Source organism: Artemia franciscana, chromosome 2 (assembly GCF_032884065.1).
Source record: "Artemia franciscana chromosome 2, ASM3288406v1, whole genome shotgun sequence".
Classification (NCBI taxonomy): domain Eukaryota; kingdom Metazoa; phylum Arthropoda; class Branchiopoda; order Anostraca; family Artemiidae; genus Artemia; species Artemia franciscana.
The window spans coordinates 44,256,007-44,274,762 of NC_088864.1; the positions used below are offsets into that span (position 1 = coordinate 44,256,007).

General features: G+C 35.8%; 1 protein-coding gene across 2 annotated transcripts in view; it reads left to right on the forward strand.

Annotated features, from left to right (window-relative positions):
* Positions 1 to 789: 789 nt before the first annotated feature.
* Positions 790 to 18,756, forward strand: part of LOC136042428 (cyclin-dependent kinase 8-like) — a 43,218-nt gene continuing 25,251 nt past the window's right edge. For both annotated transcript variants that reach the window (XM_065727401.1, XM_065727406.1), the window contains exons 1-2: positions 790 to 956; positions 12,267 to 12,342. In XM_065727401.1, coding sequence (XP_065583473.1) covers positions 829 to 956; positions 12,267 to 12,342 — 204 coding nt within the window. In that variant the 5' untranslated portion in view covers positions 790 to 828. The remainder of the gene's footprint in view (positions 957 to 12,266; positions 12,343 to 18,756) is intronic.

Consider the following 18,756-nt stretch of genomic DNA (forward strand, 5'->3'; position numbering starts at 1 on the left):
ATCAAAGTTTGAAAACACCAATGCTAAAATCCAGGTAAATTTATAGAAAAATATATAACTGGCTTACCTATAAATTTAATATACCACTCGATACGTTTTTTATGCTCATTATAAATATAATAATCGCTTCTACCTTAAATTCATATTTAAGCACTTTTCAGCATTTAAAAATGACGAATTTTCAAAAAATTGTGACAGTTCATATAACTGACTTACAAATAAATGGAACATACCACTTGATGCCTTTTTTTATGTTTTTTACAAATATAATAATCGCCTTTACTACAAGCTCAAATTTAAGCACTTTTTAAGCTCTTAAAAATGGCGAATTTTCAATTAAAGTACAAGCTATCCGTCGTTTCTGACATAATAATATTATCTTTTCTCCGCGCCGTTTTCGACAAAATAATACTACATTTTCTCATTGCTAAAATTATTTATAATAAGGTTTGTTTAGGTTACTTTAGGTTGGGTTGGGTTAGGTTAGGTTAAAAAGTGCTTAAATCTATATTTAAGGTAGAAGCGATTATTATATTCCTAAAGAGAATAAAAAAAAGGCATCGAGTTGTATATCAACCTTATACAAAAGCCTGTTATATGGTTTGTTATAAATTTACCAATATCCATGCTAAAAATGTATGTTAACTAACAGATGGTCTTGAGCAAAGCATAAGAAAAGGTATCTATGGGCACAAGATAAAGGTGGGTTGTATTTGGAGCAAAGCATCGCATGGCTTATTTTTCAAAGCGTCATTTATCTATTATTTATAATTTTGGCAATGATGTCGCGACTTTAATTTATTTAAAGTAAATCCATGTGCTTTTAGTATGGACTATGATTTCAAAGTTAAACTTGCTGGAGAACGCCTTAAAGTGGAAGACCTATTTGAATACGAAGGATGTAAAGTAGGCAGAGGAACATACGGTCATGTTTATAAAGCCAAAAGCAAGAATGAGTGAGTGATTAGTTGTGAAGCCTAATTATGGAGTTAGACTAATAATTGGGAGGATGGGGTTCCTATCAAAATAGTATAATATATCCTAGAATTTGTTTTAAAGTGTCTAACTGCATCATATTTGAAGTGTCTTTCATGTTTCAAATGGTAGTGAGCAACCTTTAATGAGTTGGAACTAGCCTAACTTTATAATGTAAATGCATTTTTTTGGATAGGCTATGCAAGCTGGGTTACCTACATTTGACAGTATATATAAAAAATTGCTTCTTTGTATTTGAACTATAAAATATTGTCAATTGCTACTATAAGGATAAAGTATAAAGTCAACTATACAGCAATATCATGTTTTATCTAATCAAACAAAGTTTTACAGGTGACTTTTTATGCATGATTTTATTATGGAGTAAGTATAATTAAAGTCACAAAGATGAATTTTTGTGCCACAATTGGATTTAGAGTAAATATAAATAAAGTCATACACATGACTTTTTATGCCTCATTTTCTTAAAGAGCAAATGTAAATAAAGTCATAGGCTGCATATTTGTTGGTTTTTCTTATATATTGCAAAAACAATCATAGGAATATTCAAAACCTATTTTAGGCAGACATATATTTTTCAGGTAAAATTCTAGTTTAGTCATTTCTTGCCGTCTGAGAAAGGGGTTAGGTTAGAAAAATGAAACTTTCAGGGCTGGCTCTAAAGGCTAAAGTATATCCCAGGAAGGCATTTAAAGTACCCACCTCCACTCCTTCTCCCTCTAGAGGCCCTGAAATTCACCTACATAACCAGTCTATAGCCTACCTATTGAAATTTTGACAAAACAACATTTTACCTTCATTTTCAGTTATTAAGTTTCAGTTATCAGTTATTAACCCTTAAGATTAAAAGTGATTGCTACAATTTTATCAAAATTAAAATTCAGACCAATTTGCTGATATTGATGCTAGAATTTAGAAAAAGTTCTCTTACTTCCCAAAAAGGTGCAACTTAGATTCAAATATTATCAGTAAATAAAGAAACATCAATTCCATCATAAATACATGTTTGCTTTACAGAGCATTGAGCAGCAGAAAACTGAGCTGTTAAAAAGAGCAGGGGAAGTTAAACTACCCTGTCTGACACCCTCAAATATATTGAAAAGATCTGAACCCCCTGTATTTTAGCTTTAAGATGACTATACATATAACAGAGACAATTAGTACCAGAAGGATCAACCCCTCTTTTTATAGCTCCTGGCAATTTCTGGGTAAATATATATGAATCAAATGCTCTAGCTCTGTCAAGTGCACTAAGAACAAGGAAATCACCAGATCCATCCACATCATCTACAACATTAAAAAGGGCACAAAGAGCATGCTCCCAACTTAATTCTTTCTGGAAACCAAACTGCTGTGGAGGAGCATAACACTTACAAGGAATTTCACTGAGAATAATAGACTCAGAAATTTTTAACAAATTTTTAACACTTTTAACAAGTATGATTGTTGTGCAACCTCATATGAAGAATTTGGCATTTGAAACAACAGCAAGAGGTGCTGCATAAGCAAATCACTAGTCTTTTTAAAATGTTTAGCATAGACCAGATCAACACCAGTGGATGTTTTTTTTCTTGATCTTTCTTTAAGCACACTTTACATCAGAAGGAGTAATTGAGAAGATAAACTGCTGGAATTTAGTCAATATATTGCTAAGCTCTTTTTCAAATTTACGTTCAGTTGATGGATCAGGTGATGAAAATTCAGTTTTATAATAATCAACCCCCTTAATTTCAGAAATATTACAAGTAAAGGTTTGCTTGGAACATTTAAGACTTTTCCACAAAAGAGAAGGATCACTTGCTATATTGTCTACATTTTTTGTATCAGCATGATTTTGTGGTCCTTAAGAGCTCTTTCAAATTTTGTTTTTGCTCTTAGATGCAAATTGTTAACTATACTAGAATGCAGTCTATCACATTCATTCCAAATTCAGAGCCATAACTTAGTTGATTCACATGCTGAAACAAGATTTAGGTTTTTTGACCAATCAGCCACTTCTGTTTTTTTGTAAACACATCTTGTTGGAACCACAATAAATTCTGCACATCAAAGTGCATGATTCATTTCTGTAAGATAACTAGTAATCTGGATTTCAATCTGAAACTCACTAAGATAAGAACTACAATCAGGGCTAAGGAAATAGAATGGAACCTTGATTTTATTAAGAAGCAAGTCACACTCTAACATAAATAACTAGCAATTAGTGCAGCTCCAATCTTGGATATTGAACTTTTTTTGAAGTTAGAAGTTTTGATAGCACTGATGCACTCAATATATACATAGATCAGAAGGTGATCAGAGCAAAAGCTTTCATGGAAGACTATGGCTTGGTTCATGGGAAAAGAAGAGATAGTATGATCAAGGTTTGACATTGAGGAATTATTGCCTATATAAGTAAAATTTTCATCTTTTTCAACTAGAGAGTAATTCTACAGTAAATTAGTTTTATTCTCGATTTTAGTGTTACTAATAGGCTATTGTGATGTGGCAAGAAAACAGAAACATATTAGCCTAGTAAAAGGTATAGACAAGTTTGCTGCATGTGAAGATAATCTTAATGCAAGCTCAAATGCTATGAACTGTGATGTATGTGAGCAATGGTTGAGTGCAGATTATCTTGATCTTTCAGAGCCTGAATATATTAACAAAGATGGTTTGCTGCATGGGCTGTGAGTAGAAACACCCCATGTGCAAGGGCATCCCAAAAAGCAAAGAAATGCTTCTGAAATATCAAAAGTTGTGGACAGTAGCATATAGAACTCACTGAATAGCCTTGGCAGTGCAATTAAGAACTTGGATTCAAAAATTAAAGAGGCAGTTAAGGACTCTTTTTCCAATTCAAAAGCTGAAATTGACACTAAATTTACAAGCCTTGAAGAATGAGTCTGCTCTCTGAGGAGGTCTGCTCTCTGGTGCTGCCACAGACAAGCAAGCGCTGAAAGACCTAGTTACAGCTGAGGTAACTGCTCTGGGGGAAGCCCTTAATGGAAAGTTTGAAAGCCAGGTAAAGACTCTAATCTTTGAAGACCATGATAGACACAAAAGAAGACTAAATATAGTGGTCTTTGGAGTTGATAGTCAGACAGATGATGCATGGTTTGTTCATGAATACCTAGCTAACAATTACAATCTACATAGTGTTCCTATATCAAATATCCACTGTCTAGTGGATCCTAAGGCTTCTGGAACCCCAAACCCTCCACACCCACCACCAATTATGTTTTCTGTCCCTGACTTCAAGACCAAAAAATTTATTCACAAGAAATCATTTGAGACAAAAGTTAAAGTACAGTTCAGAAATGCTGTATTAAAAAACAACCAAGAAAAAGACAGAAATTGTATGACAAACTTCACAGAAGACAAGCAGGTGGTGAAATTGACTTGGTGATTAAAGGCAACAAGATTGTCCCAAAAAAACTGAACAGCCTGCAGCCTCCCCAGAGTTGCAGGTAATGGAGATGTAGAAAGAATTGTTGCTTGCCAAAACCATGTGAATAGTAATGTTTATAATTTAAGTTTGTTAAATTTAAGCCACATTTACAACAGATGATGATTTGTCATCTGCCAGGGTCATGTCAAGTGTTAATTGCAGAGAGTCTTCAAGTAGTTCTTCTTTCCACTCTTGTCAGTCAGAGCTAAGTAGCATTAATGATTGCTATATTGAGCAAAAATATGGACTATTAGTGCTTTACAGTAATGTAGGCTGCATCACCACCAAAATAGATTAAACTAAGGTTGTAATGTCAGCCAGGCTTGAAGTGAGTCCGTTTGCATTTACTTAAGTTAGGCCAAAGAACACATTGGGGTCACTTGCTGATGAACAAATCCAGGTCCCTGGGTTTACAATAGTTTCAAATCTTGTGAATCCCTGAAGGAAGAGGAATTGTCTTGTTCATCACATCAACCCTGAAGGTAGGAACTCTTAAACTTGTTTTTCAATATGAGCCATGGGTAGATCAAGTATGGATAAAGATTGACTAAAAGGACATCTTTCAGTTATATAATGTATTTATATAGGTCCAAGCTCCCCCTGTCAGAAAAGCTCTCACCTTACAATTGCAAATACTATAAATTCAGTTACCACCTTGCAATTGCTATAAGTTTCAGTCTTCATCTAGTATCCAACCTGTGAGCATCATGGCTGTTACCCAGTGAACAAAGTTTATCTTTTGGACCATTAGCCTCTTAAAAATTAGATGGGTAGACAAAGACTAGTTTGTCCTGAATGTTGGCTGACAGTCTTTTCAAACTCTGTGGAAGGGTGTAATTGCTTGTTCTATACAGGAGCATGAAAGTGTGCCAAAATTGATGCAGTTATTTTGAGTGAGAGCTGGTGTTGTCTGGACTGTTTCTCTAAGAAAATTTCAACTATGCAAGTAAATTCTTTAATCTCACATGTTTTACCTTCACCTGACACCCCCAGTTCTCCAAATTCAAAAGTTTGGATGCTTAATATCTGAAAGGAACTTAGATCACTGTTGTTCCTTCTCTTACAGGAATTGATCCCAGTTTCTCCTTACCTCCAACATGAAGTGACGTCCCCCCTTTTGAAGTTGCTTGTCAGACTGTGGGCACTGCCATTTTTCCATTGACCCATCATCTACTCTTGACACCACCAATGGAAAACTAAAAACCTGCTTATATGAGGTATCTGTTCAGGCCAAACCCTACTCGCATTCTGCCAGTGATAATATAATGTATCAAAAAACCCAGTGTTAAAGACTTTGCTTGCCAGACAGAAATCTGTTTTACTAATTTTGAAATTCTTAAACCAGAGTCTGCATTGTGGCTTTTGAAACTAAAAGACAGAAAAGAAGAGACATTAAGGTACATTTCGTCCATTATTACTGACCCCCTATTTGTAATACAAAACAATCATATTCCTCCCCAACTGGATATCTTCGATTTTTCAAACATTTCCTCTTCCTTTCAACCAAGCAAGACAAATCCAAAAAATAATGAAGTAAATCAAGCAAATATAAAAAAGTTAGAAATTGCCAATCTGGCCTTTCTAATTTCATTTGAGATGTGTGCAGATGAACTAGTGTTAAACCAGGTTATTGGCAATGCCACTGACCAGAATCATCAAAAAAGAAATATCGAAGCTGAATCGGTTGTTTATGATCAAAATAATCCCACAGATATAGCTTCTATTACTATGGTAACAGAACAAGTTCATGAATACACGAGTAGCTTACTGGCTTTTGGTAGTGTGCCAAAATTAAAAGGTGACAGCTACACTGTTATTTTAAGGACTAACAAGGTTAATGCCGAAGAGTATGCATGATGATACAGTAATTGTTTTTGAGAAATTTGTGAAAAAAAACATATAGTGGAAGCTTGGCTTGATTTGAAAAGGGTGCTTGCGCAGACAACTGCAGAATATACCACAACCACTTGGAAACCAAGACCAAGAATACTCCCTTACATGACACAAGAAATTAGGCTTGCAATCTGAAAGAATAAGAAACTCTAGAGAAAGAACAAGGACATTACAACACAGGCAAATTATAACAATTTTAAACTGATGCAAAATAAAGACCCACACTTTACAAGAGAACCTAAAAGGAAGTATGGGGATTGCTTAGCATCAGCTTTAGAAACTAAATGAAATTTTTTTTGGAAATATGCCTAAGTTCAAAAGCCTGGTAGACACTCAGTAACAGAACTCTCAATTAGTAAGTTTTGCATAACCAATCCTGGAGATATTGCTGAAGTCCTGAATAAGCAGTTTAGGTCAGTTTTCACACCTCCAGATAATGCTCCCTTGCCAGAAATACTGGATTACAGTATTGAAAAGCCTATGCAAGTTGTCACCATCAAGCCCGTGGATGTAGAATTGAGGCTCAAAAGATTAGATCCAAATAAGTCTGTTGGCCCTGATGGAGCTCACCCCCAAACCTTAAGAGGCCCATTTGGAGCTTGCTCTCCCTTAACAAAACTGTTTGAAAAGTCTCTGGATACCAAAGTAGTTCCTCAAGATTGGCGAAATGAAAATATTGCACATGTCCACAAAGGTGGAAGTAGGAATAACGTCACCAATTACCAACCCATTAGCATTACCTTAACAGTTTGTAAAATTCTTGAAGGAATTGTAAATACTGCAATTACAAAACATTTACCTGTCAAAAAACTGCTCACAAACAGCCAACATGGCTTCAGATTGGGGCACTCAGTTGAGACAAAACTTAAAGATGCTTATGACTATATTACTAAGTTTTTAGATCTTAATACTCCTGTTGACATGATCCTTTTAGATTGTGCCAAAGTATTTGATAATGTCTGTCATTGCTGGCTGAAGATAAAACTAATAGCTACCCGTATCCATCTGGAAGTTGTAGAATGGGTGAGTTTCTTTCAGGAAGAAAGCAGAGTCTAAATATTTGGAGCCAGTAAGCATTAATTTTTCTCAGAAGTTGACAGTTGTGTGCCTCAGGGAATAATCCCAGCTCCAACATTATTGAACGTTTTCATTAATGATGCTCCAGAAGCGACAAGAAATAAGGTGAGCCTTTATGCTGATGATTCAAAGCTTATTGGCTCTACAGATTCATCAGTTACAAGAGCTTCCATACAAGAAGACCTGAATTTGATTTCAATTTCTGTCCGTGAGTGAAAACTTGAATTTACCATTCAGAAGTCCAAGTCAATGCACTTTTGGAAAAAGTACATAAGGTGGCAGTACCATATGATAGGAAGGGATGGTTCAAGGCAATTGATTGAATATTTGAAAGAGGGGAGAGATTTGGGAATTGTTGTTGACGAGGAGCTAAAATTTAACAAGCATGCACAAACAGCAGTTGCCAAAGCATCTGAGACCCTTGGTATAATCAAGTGTACTCTACACAGCAGATTATCCCAAGTTACGACCAAACTGTACAAGGATCTTGTTTTACCATTACCAGAATTTGGGATGTTTGTTGCAACACCCCTGAACAAGGGTGATCAACAAAAACTAGAACATGTCCAAAGATGTGTAATAAAAGTTGTTGATGGATGCAAGAATCTTGACTATCCACCTTGATTGGAGCTCCCCACACTTTTGTGGAGATGTGGGGGTGTCATAATGACTTATAAGCTTTTGAATACTGACTCCTCATGTCAAAATCTATTTCAGTTTGATGAATCCTGTAGGACAAGGGGGCATAGTAAGAAGTTGTCCCAGAAGAGGGGAGATACAAGAGTTCCCAACCACTATTTCTCCAATAGAGTGATTACCCATTGGAACAATCCTCCTGATACTGCTGTAATTGCTCCCTCCATTGATGTCTTTAAGATTGCTGTCAACAAGAGTTGGTCTTTTAAGCCATGGAAGACAGAGTGGAGTGCAATACTTTTTTCATACACAGTATATATCTACATGATGTGCCAAAAATCCAGAAAAACAAAGTAAGCCTCTATGCTGATGACTCAAACTTATTGGCCATGGACATGACAGAGAATATTATGTAAACACAAGGGACCTAGATAAATTTACTTTCCAGGCTGATGCTTGGAGACTAGAACTTAATGCTTCAAAATGTAAGAGCATTAAAATTGGGAAGAAAATCCATGCCCTCAGTACAATATGGACTGTTCAACTGCTCGATCATGAATGTACTCAGAGAACGGATTGGATGACCTTCTACTCTGCTGAGGGGGATGGGAACCTTTCTCTTGACTAAAGATGGAGTAAGTCAAAGTTTCCAGCTGTCAATAAATTCCCTTTAAATTTGTAGCTGTGTCTGGAAATAAACTATAAATTGGTAATTCAGTTTTGAGCTGATCTTGAGGAGATGGGTTTCAATAATTCTGACTTCTGACTGTAAAACTAGGTCATGATTATCACTGGCAACACTGTAGCATTACCTATAGTAATGAGCTACAAGACTTCAGTGTATTTTTTTTCTCAGAGGCACTTTATATAGAAGAAATGGTTGTATTAACTTTGGAGGGAATTTATTTGATCGCAAACTGAGAGTTCTAGTGTACCTTGTAAGAGTTGAAAGTGATAGGAGAGTAACCAGCCCCCCCAACATTCTTTTTTTCCAAATGCATCTGATCAAAATTTCGAGATAGCTATTTTATTCAAAATACTCCAAAGGTCAAATAACTATGCCTTTGGGGTTGACTACCCCTTCAGCTCCTGGTCCAGAGCAAAAAACTATGCCTTCAGGGTTGACAAAACACCCCACAGTCCCCAGAACAAGGGCTGTAAGCTATGCAAGTTGTCCATTGTTAACATATAAGGTTATTATGGAAGGGGAGATCATATAAGCTTCGAAGGGAGCTCATTTGATTAGAAATAACAGTTTATAGTTCTCTTTTTAAGGATAAAAAATGATCAGAGGGTAACCAGCCCCCCCCCCGGCCAATGACCTTTTCCCCCAATGTATCTGATCACAATTTTGAGGTAGCCATTTCGTTAAGTCTAGTCCAAAGGTCAAGTAAATATCCCTTTGGGGTTGACTATCCCCTCAACCGCGTGTCCAAGGGTTGTAATTTATGCAAGTTGACCATTTCTAATATATATATGTTTTTTGTTTTTTTTTTTTTTTTTTTTACGAAGAAAAAAAGGCATGTTTGATGCTGGATATCCAAAAGAGACTAGAGTATTAAGGTGAAATTTTAAGGAAGTGTTGAGAGGGATGCCAAATACACTCAAAACACACTTTGTCCTGGATGGCTGAAAAAAGGAAATATCAGCAGTATCCAAGGAATAAATGATGGTGTTAAGTTGAAACTTTCAAGGTGCACTGAGGAGATGTGGAAGAGAGGTTGGAAGACAACCAGTCCCCCTCTCCTTTCTCTTTTTATGTGCCCCTCTCCTCAACAGTAGTCAAACTTCTGTAATCGTCATTTTCTTCAGAGTAGTTAAAAGCTCTAATAAATACGCCTCAAGGAGCGCCATGCCCACACAGCCCTTCGGCAAGGATTGTGAATAATGCAATTTATCCATTGTTTACATGCAGTGTTTATCGTTAGGAAAAGAAAAAAGTTTTGATTCTGGTCGCATCCAAAAAGGTTGAGGATATCCTGATGAAGCTTTGGAGGATGCTGTTGAGTATCTTAAACTTAATCAAAAGGCACTATGTGCATCCAGTTTACCAAAAAGACGGATATCCAATATTTTAAGAACAGCTTAGGGTATAAAGTTGAAACTTCCAGGACATGTTGAGGGGATGTTTTAAAGTGTTTGGAGGTCTGTCAGCCCCCTCACATATCTTCTTTAGCTACCCTCACTCCGAAAATATTTGGTCAAAGTTTTGAAACACTCATATTGTTCTGACTGGTCTAAAGGTCTTATAACTATGCGTATTGGAATGGCGTAGCCCTCCAAAGATTTGGAGAAGAATGCCAAACACAATCAAGACATACTATGTGCATGCCATTTACCAAAAGAGCTTATTAGCAATATCTAAGTAACGGCAGATAAGTTGAAACTTGCAGGGTATGTTGAGTAAAGACTGAAAAATGATTTTAGGACTAAAAGTACCCCTCTCCTTGTCCTTTTTACTTGGTCCCTCCCCTAAACACCGATCAAAATTTTTAAAAAGCCATTTTGGTCAAATAGGGAAAAGATCTAGTAAATATGCCTCCAACGATCCAATTCCCCCTAAAGCCCCCAGACAAAGAATTGTAAATTATACAGTTTGCTCTTTTTTAATTGTGAAAATTATCGTTATGAAAAGGGGGAATTTTCGATTCTGAGTGTGTTCGGAAAGGTTATGTGTAATAAGGCGTAACCTCAGGCAATGTTGAGGGGCGTGTTGAACTAAATCATAAGATACTATGTGCATCCAGTTTTTCCAAAAAACATATCTGCAATATCTTGAGAACAGCTGAGGGTATTAGGTTTAAAATTTCAGGGCCTTTTGAGGGGGGGGGGAGGTGATTAGTTCGTTTGTTCGTTTAAATTTTTAACTTTACTCCTAACTTTCAGTTGAAGAAACGTGTGTGTTTTTTTTTATAATTAATTTCTGATCTAAAATAATGTCAAGAAATCCAGCCGTTCCTCAATGGAGAATTCCCTCCCCCACGGAACATTCTCTCGGGCAAGTCTATCCTCGCTGAATATTCCCCTGGAAAATTTCTTACGGACAACTCCATCTGGAGAATTTTCCCTAGCATATTTTCATTTGAAAGATCTTAATTTTTTGATCGTTTTTTAAATAATACCGCAAACCGCCCCTCCGTGGAAATGTTTTCCCAGATATTCCCTTCCCCATGGAAAAATCATCCAGACACATTCAACCCCGATGAGAATCCCTCCTCCCCGGGACAATTCCCCCGGAATATCTCCACATTCAAAAATGAGTCAGCAATGATAAAAGTAAGACAAATAAAAAGGATTTTGTGTGGGAATAATGGCAAATTCCCTCAGTGTAATATTTTCCTTGTAAAGTTTACCCCCGGAAACTTTCCTCCCCCTGGAAGATTCTCATTTCCCGAGTGAAAGGGGGGGGGCTAGTTCCTTAATATAATTGTAATTTAGTATAAGTTCGAATTAGCCATCCCCCGGTATTCTAGGACCATTGGTTTGATATGATGGGGGAGGGGAAGAAAAATACCAATAAAAATAAACTTACACGTATCCGTGACCTCTCATCAGCGAAAAAAAATACACAATTTCAAATTTTTGCAGATGGGAGCTTGAAACCTCTATAGTAAAGTTTTCTGTTATGCTGATTCTGACGGTGCAATTTTTACTGAGATTTCTTCTTTTTGAGGGAGGTTTCCCCTTGTTTAAAAAATTAGACAATTTTTTCAGGCTCGTAGTTTTGATGGATATCACTAAACTTAATGAATCTTATGCATTTAGAATCAAGATAAAAAGCCAATCGTTCTAATGTATCCATCGATGTCAAAACTCCGTTTTTTAGAGTTTCGGTTACTATTGAGTGGATTCGCTCTTTATTTAAACCACAAACTGTTTGATGTACTTACATGCTCCTATTATGTTCTATAAAGTCTTCTAATTACTAATCTCGCTTTCCTAATAAATTTCTGTATAGAAAATTTAGGAGCAACAAGAATATCAAGAATGGGTGAAATTTTATATTTAGCATTTTAAAACCTTATAAGCCCTAGTTAATGAATGAATGAATGAATGAATGACTGCTCGCTGCATACTTAATTTTCCAGCATACATAGTTGAGGCATGTGATTCTTCAATCCATATGAACAGATTAAGGCTTAGAGAGTGAGGGTCAGACAGAATGCCATTTCTTGTCAAAGTGTAGCTACCTGTACATTATCAGAAAATTTTCAATTACACTAATTTATTCTAGGGGCGATCAGAAAGAGTATGCTCTCAAACTAATAGAAGGTACTGGCCTATCAATGTCTGCCTGTCGTGAAATTGCTGTAAGTTTTTTTTTTAGTTTATGTATATGGTGGTAGTATATTTTTCTTCGTTTTTTAAGCTTTATTTATGTCTTTCATTATACTAAATGTATATTATTTGTGGTTATCACGAAATGGTAAAAGCAACATTATTAGTCCCAGAAGAATAAAGAGCAAAATATAGTAGTAAAATAGTCAAAATGGCTTCAGTAAAAGGAGAATCCCAAAAGGGGAAAGAACTGCTATTTTTAGTTTCTATTTTTAATAAAATCCATTGTAGGGAAACAATGAAGGGAAACAGTGTTGTAAGTTAAAAGAAAAAAGAATATGGTTAATATTTACGTATATTGCCAAAATATGAAAAATTGTTTAAATTATATAAGAAAACATCGATTTTAAGGGTTTGTTTTAAAGAAAGGCTTATTTTAGGCTTTCAAAAAATGGTCAATTTCATCCACATTTTGTTATTCGCATGCTATTTTAAGTTCGTCCTGTGTCTGGGTATGCTCATATGTATGAAAAGTAAACATAATGTATGTGGTAAAAAACTGTAAAAAAATTTCGCTACTGTGAAGCGTAACTTAATCTGGAAAGGCAGATTAAGCTGGGAAAAAAGATAAAACCGCATTCTGAATCAGGGGAAGGAATTATAAATAGTAGAAAATTCAAAGCTTCTTATGTTCTCACAATGAGGCTATTCAAGCTCTCTCCAGCCACTTATAGTCTGCGATCCAGGGGCCTGGATCTTTCAATGGGTGGCATACATCTGCAATTACTTTTAGGGTAATTTTTAGGGTAGTCAATGGTGCTGATTTCGAATATTGGGGCGAAGCAGCTCAAAAGTGTTGTAAAACAAGTTGATTTTTTGTCTTTGACTCCAGAGTTGCACAGTCGGTTTTCTGTATCAATGAAATTGAAAGTGATTTGTAACAAACTGTGCATATTCTTCGGTGGTGAAATTTACTTTTTCTTAGAGAATTATATATTTTCTAACTAAACCTGTGACATGATCATAGAAACATCGTGTTGATACATTTCGGCTCCTTTTTACAAACTACGCATAATAATGAGTATCGGTTTGAATATGAAGTGAAGCAATTGATTTAACAAGAGCATAAAGAGAAGCAGTAACAATAGCTATTTTAAAAAAAAAAAAAAAGGATACGTCAAAGATGAAGAAGTATTACTTGATTTTACAGGCTAAACTATCGCATGCTGATTTGAAATTGCAACGGTTGGAAAATGGGTCTAAAAGATGTAATTTGGTTCTCTATAATTTTGATCCTGCAAAAACATTTTCTTCCTACAGAAAAATGTAATGGAACCATTGAAGTTCCATGTGGCAAATTTTGGGCTGGGATTGATAAACATTAGACAAGGAATAAACTAAACAAAGAATATGACCAGTGTTGATCAAGTTTATGAGTGGTTTCACTTGCGACAACATATTTCTAGACTAGAAAACAACAAGCAAAACTAAGAGTGGCAAACTATTTATTGGTGAAGATTCACGTATATATTTGTAAAACAAACTGTTGTTGAGGTCAGGGGCGCGGCTAAAGTTATAAGTTTGGAGGGGGGATATAAAGAATCTGTCGATAAAATCGTCAATTGTGTCGACAAATGGGGACACATAAGCTAAATTAAGAATATGGAAAAGCTACCAGATTTAACCCAATTTATTACAGAATTATCAAACAGTTCGTTGTAACGAACTGTAGTAAGGAGCGACCCGGGTCAATAGTAAAAGAAACTCTAAAAAACGGAATTTTGATGCTAAAAGATACATCAAAAGAATTGGATTTTCATGCTGATTTTAAATATATAAGTTTCATCAAATTTAGTCTTTGTCATCAAAAGTTAAGAGCCTGAGAAAATTTGCCTCATTTTGGAAAATAGGGGGAAACACCCCCTAAAAGTAATAGAATCTTAACGAAAATCACACCATCGCATTCAGCGTATCAGAGAACCCTATAACAAAAATTTCAAGCTCCTATCTACAAAAATGTGGAAGTTCGTATTTTTTGCCAGAAGACAGATCACGGGTGCGTGTTTATTTGTTTTTTTGTTTTCTTTTTTTTCCCAGGGGTCATCGTATCGACCAATTGGTCCTAGAATGTCGCAAGAGGGCTCATTCTAACGGAAATTAAAAGTTCTAGTGCCCTTTTTAAGTGACCCAAAAAATTGGAGGGCACCTAGGCCCCCTCCCACGCTCATTTTTTTCAGAAAGTCAACGGGTCAAAATTTTGAGATAGCCATTTTGTTGCGCATAGTCGAAAACCATAATAACAATGTCTTTGGGGATGACTTACTCCCCCATAGTCCCTGGGAGAGGGGCCGCAAATTACAAACTTTGACCAGTGTTTACAGTACAGTAATGGTTATTAGGAATTGTACCAAAGTTTTCAGGGGAATTTTTTCGGTTTGGGTGTGGGGTTGAGGGAAGGGGGCTATGTGGGAGGATCTTTCCTTGGAGGAACATGTCATAGGGGAAGAGAAATTCAATGAAAAGGGCGCGGGATTTTCTAGCATTACTGTAAAAAAAAAAACAATGAAAAAATAAACATGAAAAGTTTTTTTCCAATTAAAGGTAAGGAGTAGCATTAAAACTTAAAACGAACGGAGATTATTATGAATATGAGAGGTTCTAAAAATACTTTAGCATAAAGAACGAGGTATTTAGGAGAAGATAAATACCTTGCTCTTTATGTTCAAGTATGTTTAGTAATTTAAACTATTTATTCTATGGCCTTTCTGATTCAGGGGTACTTACAGAATTGAGACAAAACTTAAAATTTAGTGTAAAGAGCGAAGTATTAACGAGGGGACAAACCCCCTCATTGCCTTTTTAAGTAACCGAAAAATTGGAGGGGCTCCTTCCCCACCCCTTATTTCTCAAATTCGTCTGATCAAAACTAAGAGAAAGCCATTTCGCCAAAAAAAAGAATTAATATGCAAATTTCATTTTATTAATTTTATGTACGGAGAGCCAAAATCAAACACGCATTAATTCAAAAACGTCCAGAAATTAAATAAAAAAACTAGTTTTTTTAACTGAAAGTAAGGAGCGACATTAAAACTTAAAACGAACAGAAATTACTCTGTATATGAAGGTTGTCCCCTCTGCAATCCCTCGCTCTTTACGCTAAAGTTTGACTCTTTGCCACAATTCTAATTTTTAAAACAATTAAAAACTTCAAAATAAAGAGCGAGGGATTGCAGAGGGGACAACCCATTTCGTGTACGGAGTAATTTCTGTTCTTTTTAAGTTTTAATGTCGCTCCTTACTTTCAGTTAAAAAAAGCTAGGTTTTTTTATTTAATACACAAGAAGCAACTGATTACAAAGGAACTTATCTTCAGATGGATACGCCTTTTTTTTAACAAGTGCTGATGACTCCAACTCAGCAGCTGTCTCTTTTTCGAAGCAGAGGAACATAAGCGAGTCATATGGCTCTATAATTTCCTTCAGATGAATAGGCTTTCGAGTCAGACACAGTTTAGGTTTCGTAAGGGTTATCCCATGACGCAGGCCTTCAACACCCGGTCCAAAATGTTAACTGTGCATTAAACGCAGGTAACGTACTTATGTCAATTTTCATTGACATTAGAAAAGCGTCTGACAGGGTTGACTAACCTGTGTTGCTTCATCGAATGAGACATCTTCGAATAAATGGAATTTATTTAAGGTGGTTTGAGAGCTATCATTAAAGTCGTTTACATGATATAATCTCATCATCTTTTCCTGTGAAGTGTAATGTGCCTCAGGGCTGTGTGCTGGGCCTTCTACTTTATCAAGTTTATGTAGATATGATGTGCTTTTATCTGCAGGTTGTATGTACTACTTCTTTTGTGGATGACACTGCGCTAACAGTATTTGCAAAATCAGTGAATTATTTAATAGCGAAAGCTAATAATACTCTCAAAAGATGTGGAGGTAGTTACGAGTTTAAGTTTACTGTTTGTGAATGCACATGAGACGTTTTTACTGACATTCTGTAGAGTGTGTGATTCTGTTGATGTAAGTGGTAAGTTCTATTTTGTAAAAAGCCTGTTGTACAAGTTGAGTCACTTCGGTACCTTGCCCTCTACATTGATTTTAATATTTTGTGGAATCTTCGTAGTGAAGCTACATGGACTTGGCAGAAGACTGAAGCATATTCTGCCAGAAAGTCCTCTTCGCGCGATCTATTTTGCAATAATCTACCCTTATACATCATGTGGATTTGTAATCGGGAGCAGCAATTTTTATGTTAATTGAAAGTGTGTGCAAATTCTACAAAGTAAAGCAGCAAGAATAATTGTGAAGTTCTGTTTCAGAAGTTATGTTCATGAAAATGATACAAGAAGATGTGATAACTTGGTTGTAGAGATTGAAAAATAGTTTTACTTTTAAGTATCTTAGCCCTTTCGTATGGAACTCGCTTCATGTGAGTGTTAGGGTGGCTGAGCGCCTCCCAAAGTTTAAAAATACATTAAAAGAACATTTTGTAGGGAATTAGTTTTTTGTTTTGTTTTTTGTTGTTTTTTATTGAAGGGGGTTGAGTGGGTTTCAGGGCTGGAGGGAGGAGCGGGTTGAAGGGGTGGGAGTGGATGGAGTTGTATTTGGATGGTGGTTGTTACCCTGGGGGTTTTAGGGAGAAGGTGATTGTTTTTTTTATTATTATTATTTGATTAGTCTAGGATGTTTCTAGGAATATTCACGTAGGTTTATTATCATTATTATTATTTTTGGATGCCTTTAGGAAAGTTTGTGTAGTTGATCGCTAGGCGAGAGCAAAATTTATATTTTTCCCTAGCGTTGCGATTTATATCTGAAATAGTTTATATTTTTCTTTATTATGTTAATAAAAGTCAAAAAATCTATCATCGCCCATGGTTGATCTCAAAAGGTATTTTACCGTTTTCATCTTACTGGAGATCCGCTCACCTTCAGCTGAAGTCACGGGAGCGGTTTTTGCAAGCAAAGCTCTATAGACAAGTGGAAGAGCCAAAGAGCTTATGTTCTTTGGCAATAGAGAAGAGCTGTCCAAAGTTCTGTTTATTAGTCTGAGTCTGCTTTAATTGTTTCTTAAAAATTTTTATTTCTTGCTTCAGTGCTCCTAGTGGTATCTGCAGGACCGAGAAGTATGCCGCTAACTCACTACATTTTGAAGTGTCTTAGCTTTGTTGCAGAACAAAATAGAGAATTGTCTGCAGCAACTTGAATTTTTGGTTGTTCACCCTTTCAAAGACAAAACGCTTTTAAAACATTCCTGAAAAAAAAGAAGCCGCTCAGCAAACAGCGTATCTGTGAAGCAACGACGTGCATTTTTGATTTTCTTTTTCCTGGTGATTTTGTGATTTTAGTGAAAGAAGGAAATATGAGCTGGTTCATCAAAAAATGATCTTTCGCTTGACGAGATAAATTTGCATGTTAACCTCGGGCTTCTCAGAGAAAAAAAAATGTGTTTTCTGGGAAAATTTCGAAAAGTTGTTTGGAAACAACATTTGTTTAAAGGTTTAAAACTTTTGTTTAAACAACTTTTGTCAAATTTTGTTTAAAGGCGTAGATATTCCGGCAGCATTAGAAAATGAATATTTAACTGATATTAAGGAATAGAGCAGAAAACAAAGACCCAGAAAATGTTCTTTTTTTGTTTGTTTGTAATTTTTAGCCTCATTAAATATAAAAACGCGTATGTTGCTGATTTAGGCTATTTTAGCTTTTTAGGCTAAAATGGACATTCTGAGCATCGATATAGACTTGTGCACCCTGATATTCAAAATCAGCACCTTTATTTGCCTTAAAAACCATCTTCAAACCAACTGCAGCAGAAGTTTGCCACCAAAGACCTTTTTTACGATAGCCAGCCGTAGATCAGAGGCTATGAAGCGAATCTATATTGTCAGAGGCAGTTTCGGCCACTATTCAGAATAAGAATAGTTTCTTAGCTTACCCTTAGCTATGAACATAGTAGAAGAATCAGATTAATAGGCTGTTGAAATAAATGAGGGCTGGTGGGACATTTTCTGTTTGTAATTTTCGAGTTATAACTATAGTCCCTTCCACACTCTTCTTGATAAACTTCTAGGTTTGCGAAATTAGTGGTTTACTATGTCAGTTGGTTGTTGTCAGTCAGTTGGTTGTGGTCTATGTCAGTTGGATATTTAACTGATATTAAGGAATAGAGCAGAAAACAAAGACCCAGAAAATTTTCTTGTTTTGTTTGTTTGTATTTTTAGTCTCATTTAATATAAAAACGGGTATATTGCTGATGTAGGCTCTTTTAGCTTTTCAGACTAAAATGGACATTCTGAGCATCGATATAGACTTGTGCACCCTGATATTCAAAATTAGCACCATTATTTGCCTTAAAAACCATCTTCAAACCAACTGCAGCAGAAGTTTGCAGCAGAACCAACTACGAAATTAGTGGATTACTATGTCAGTTGG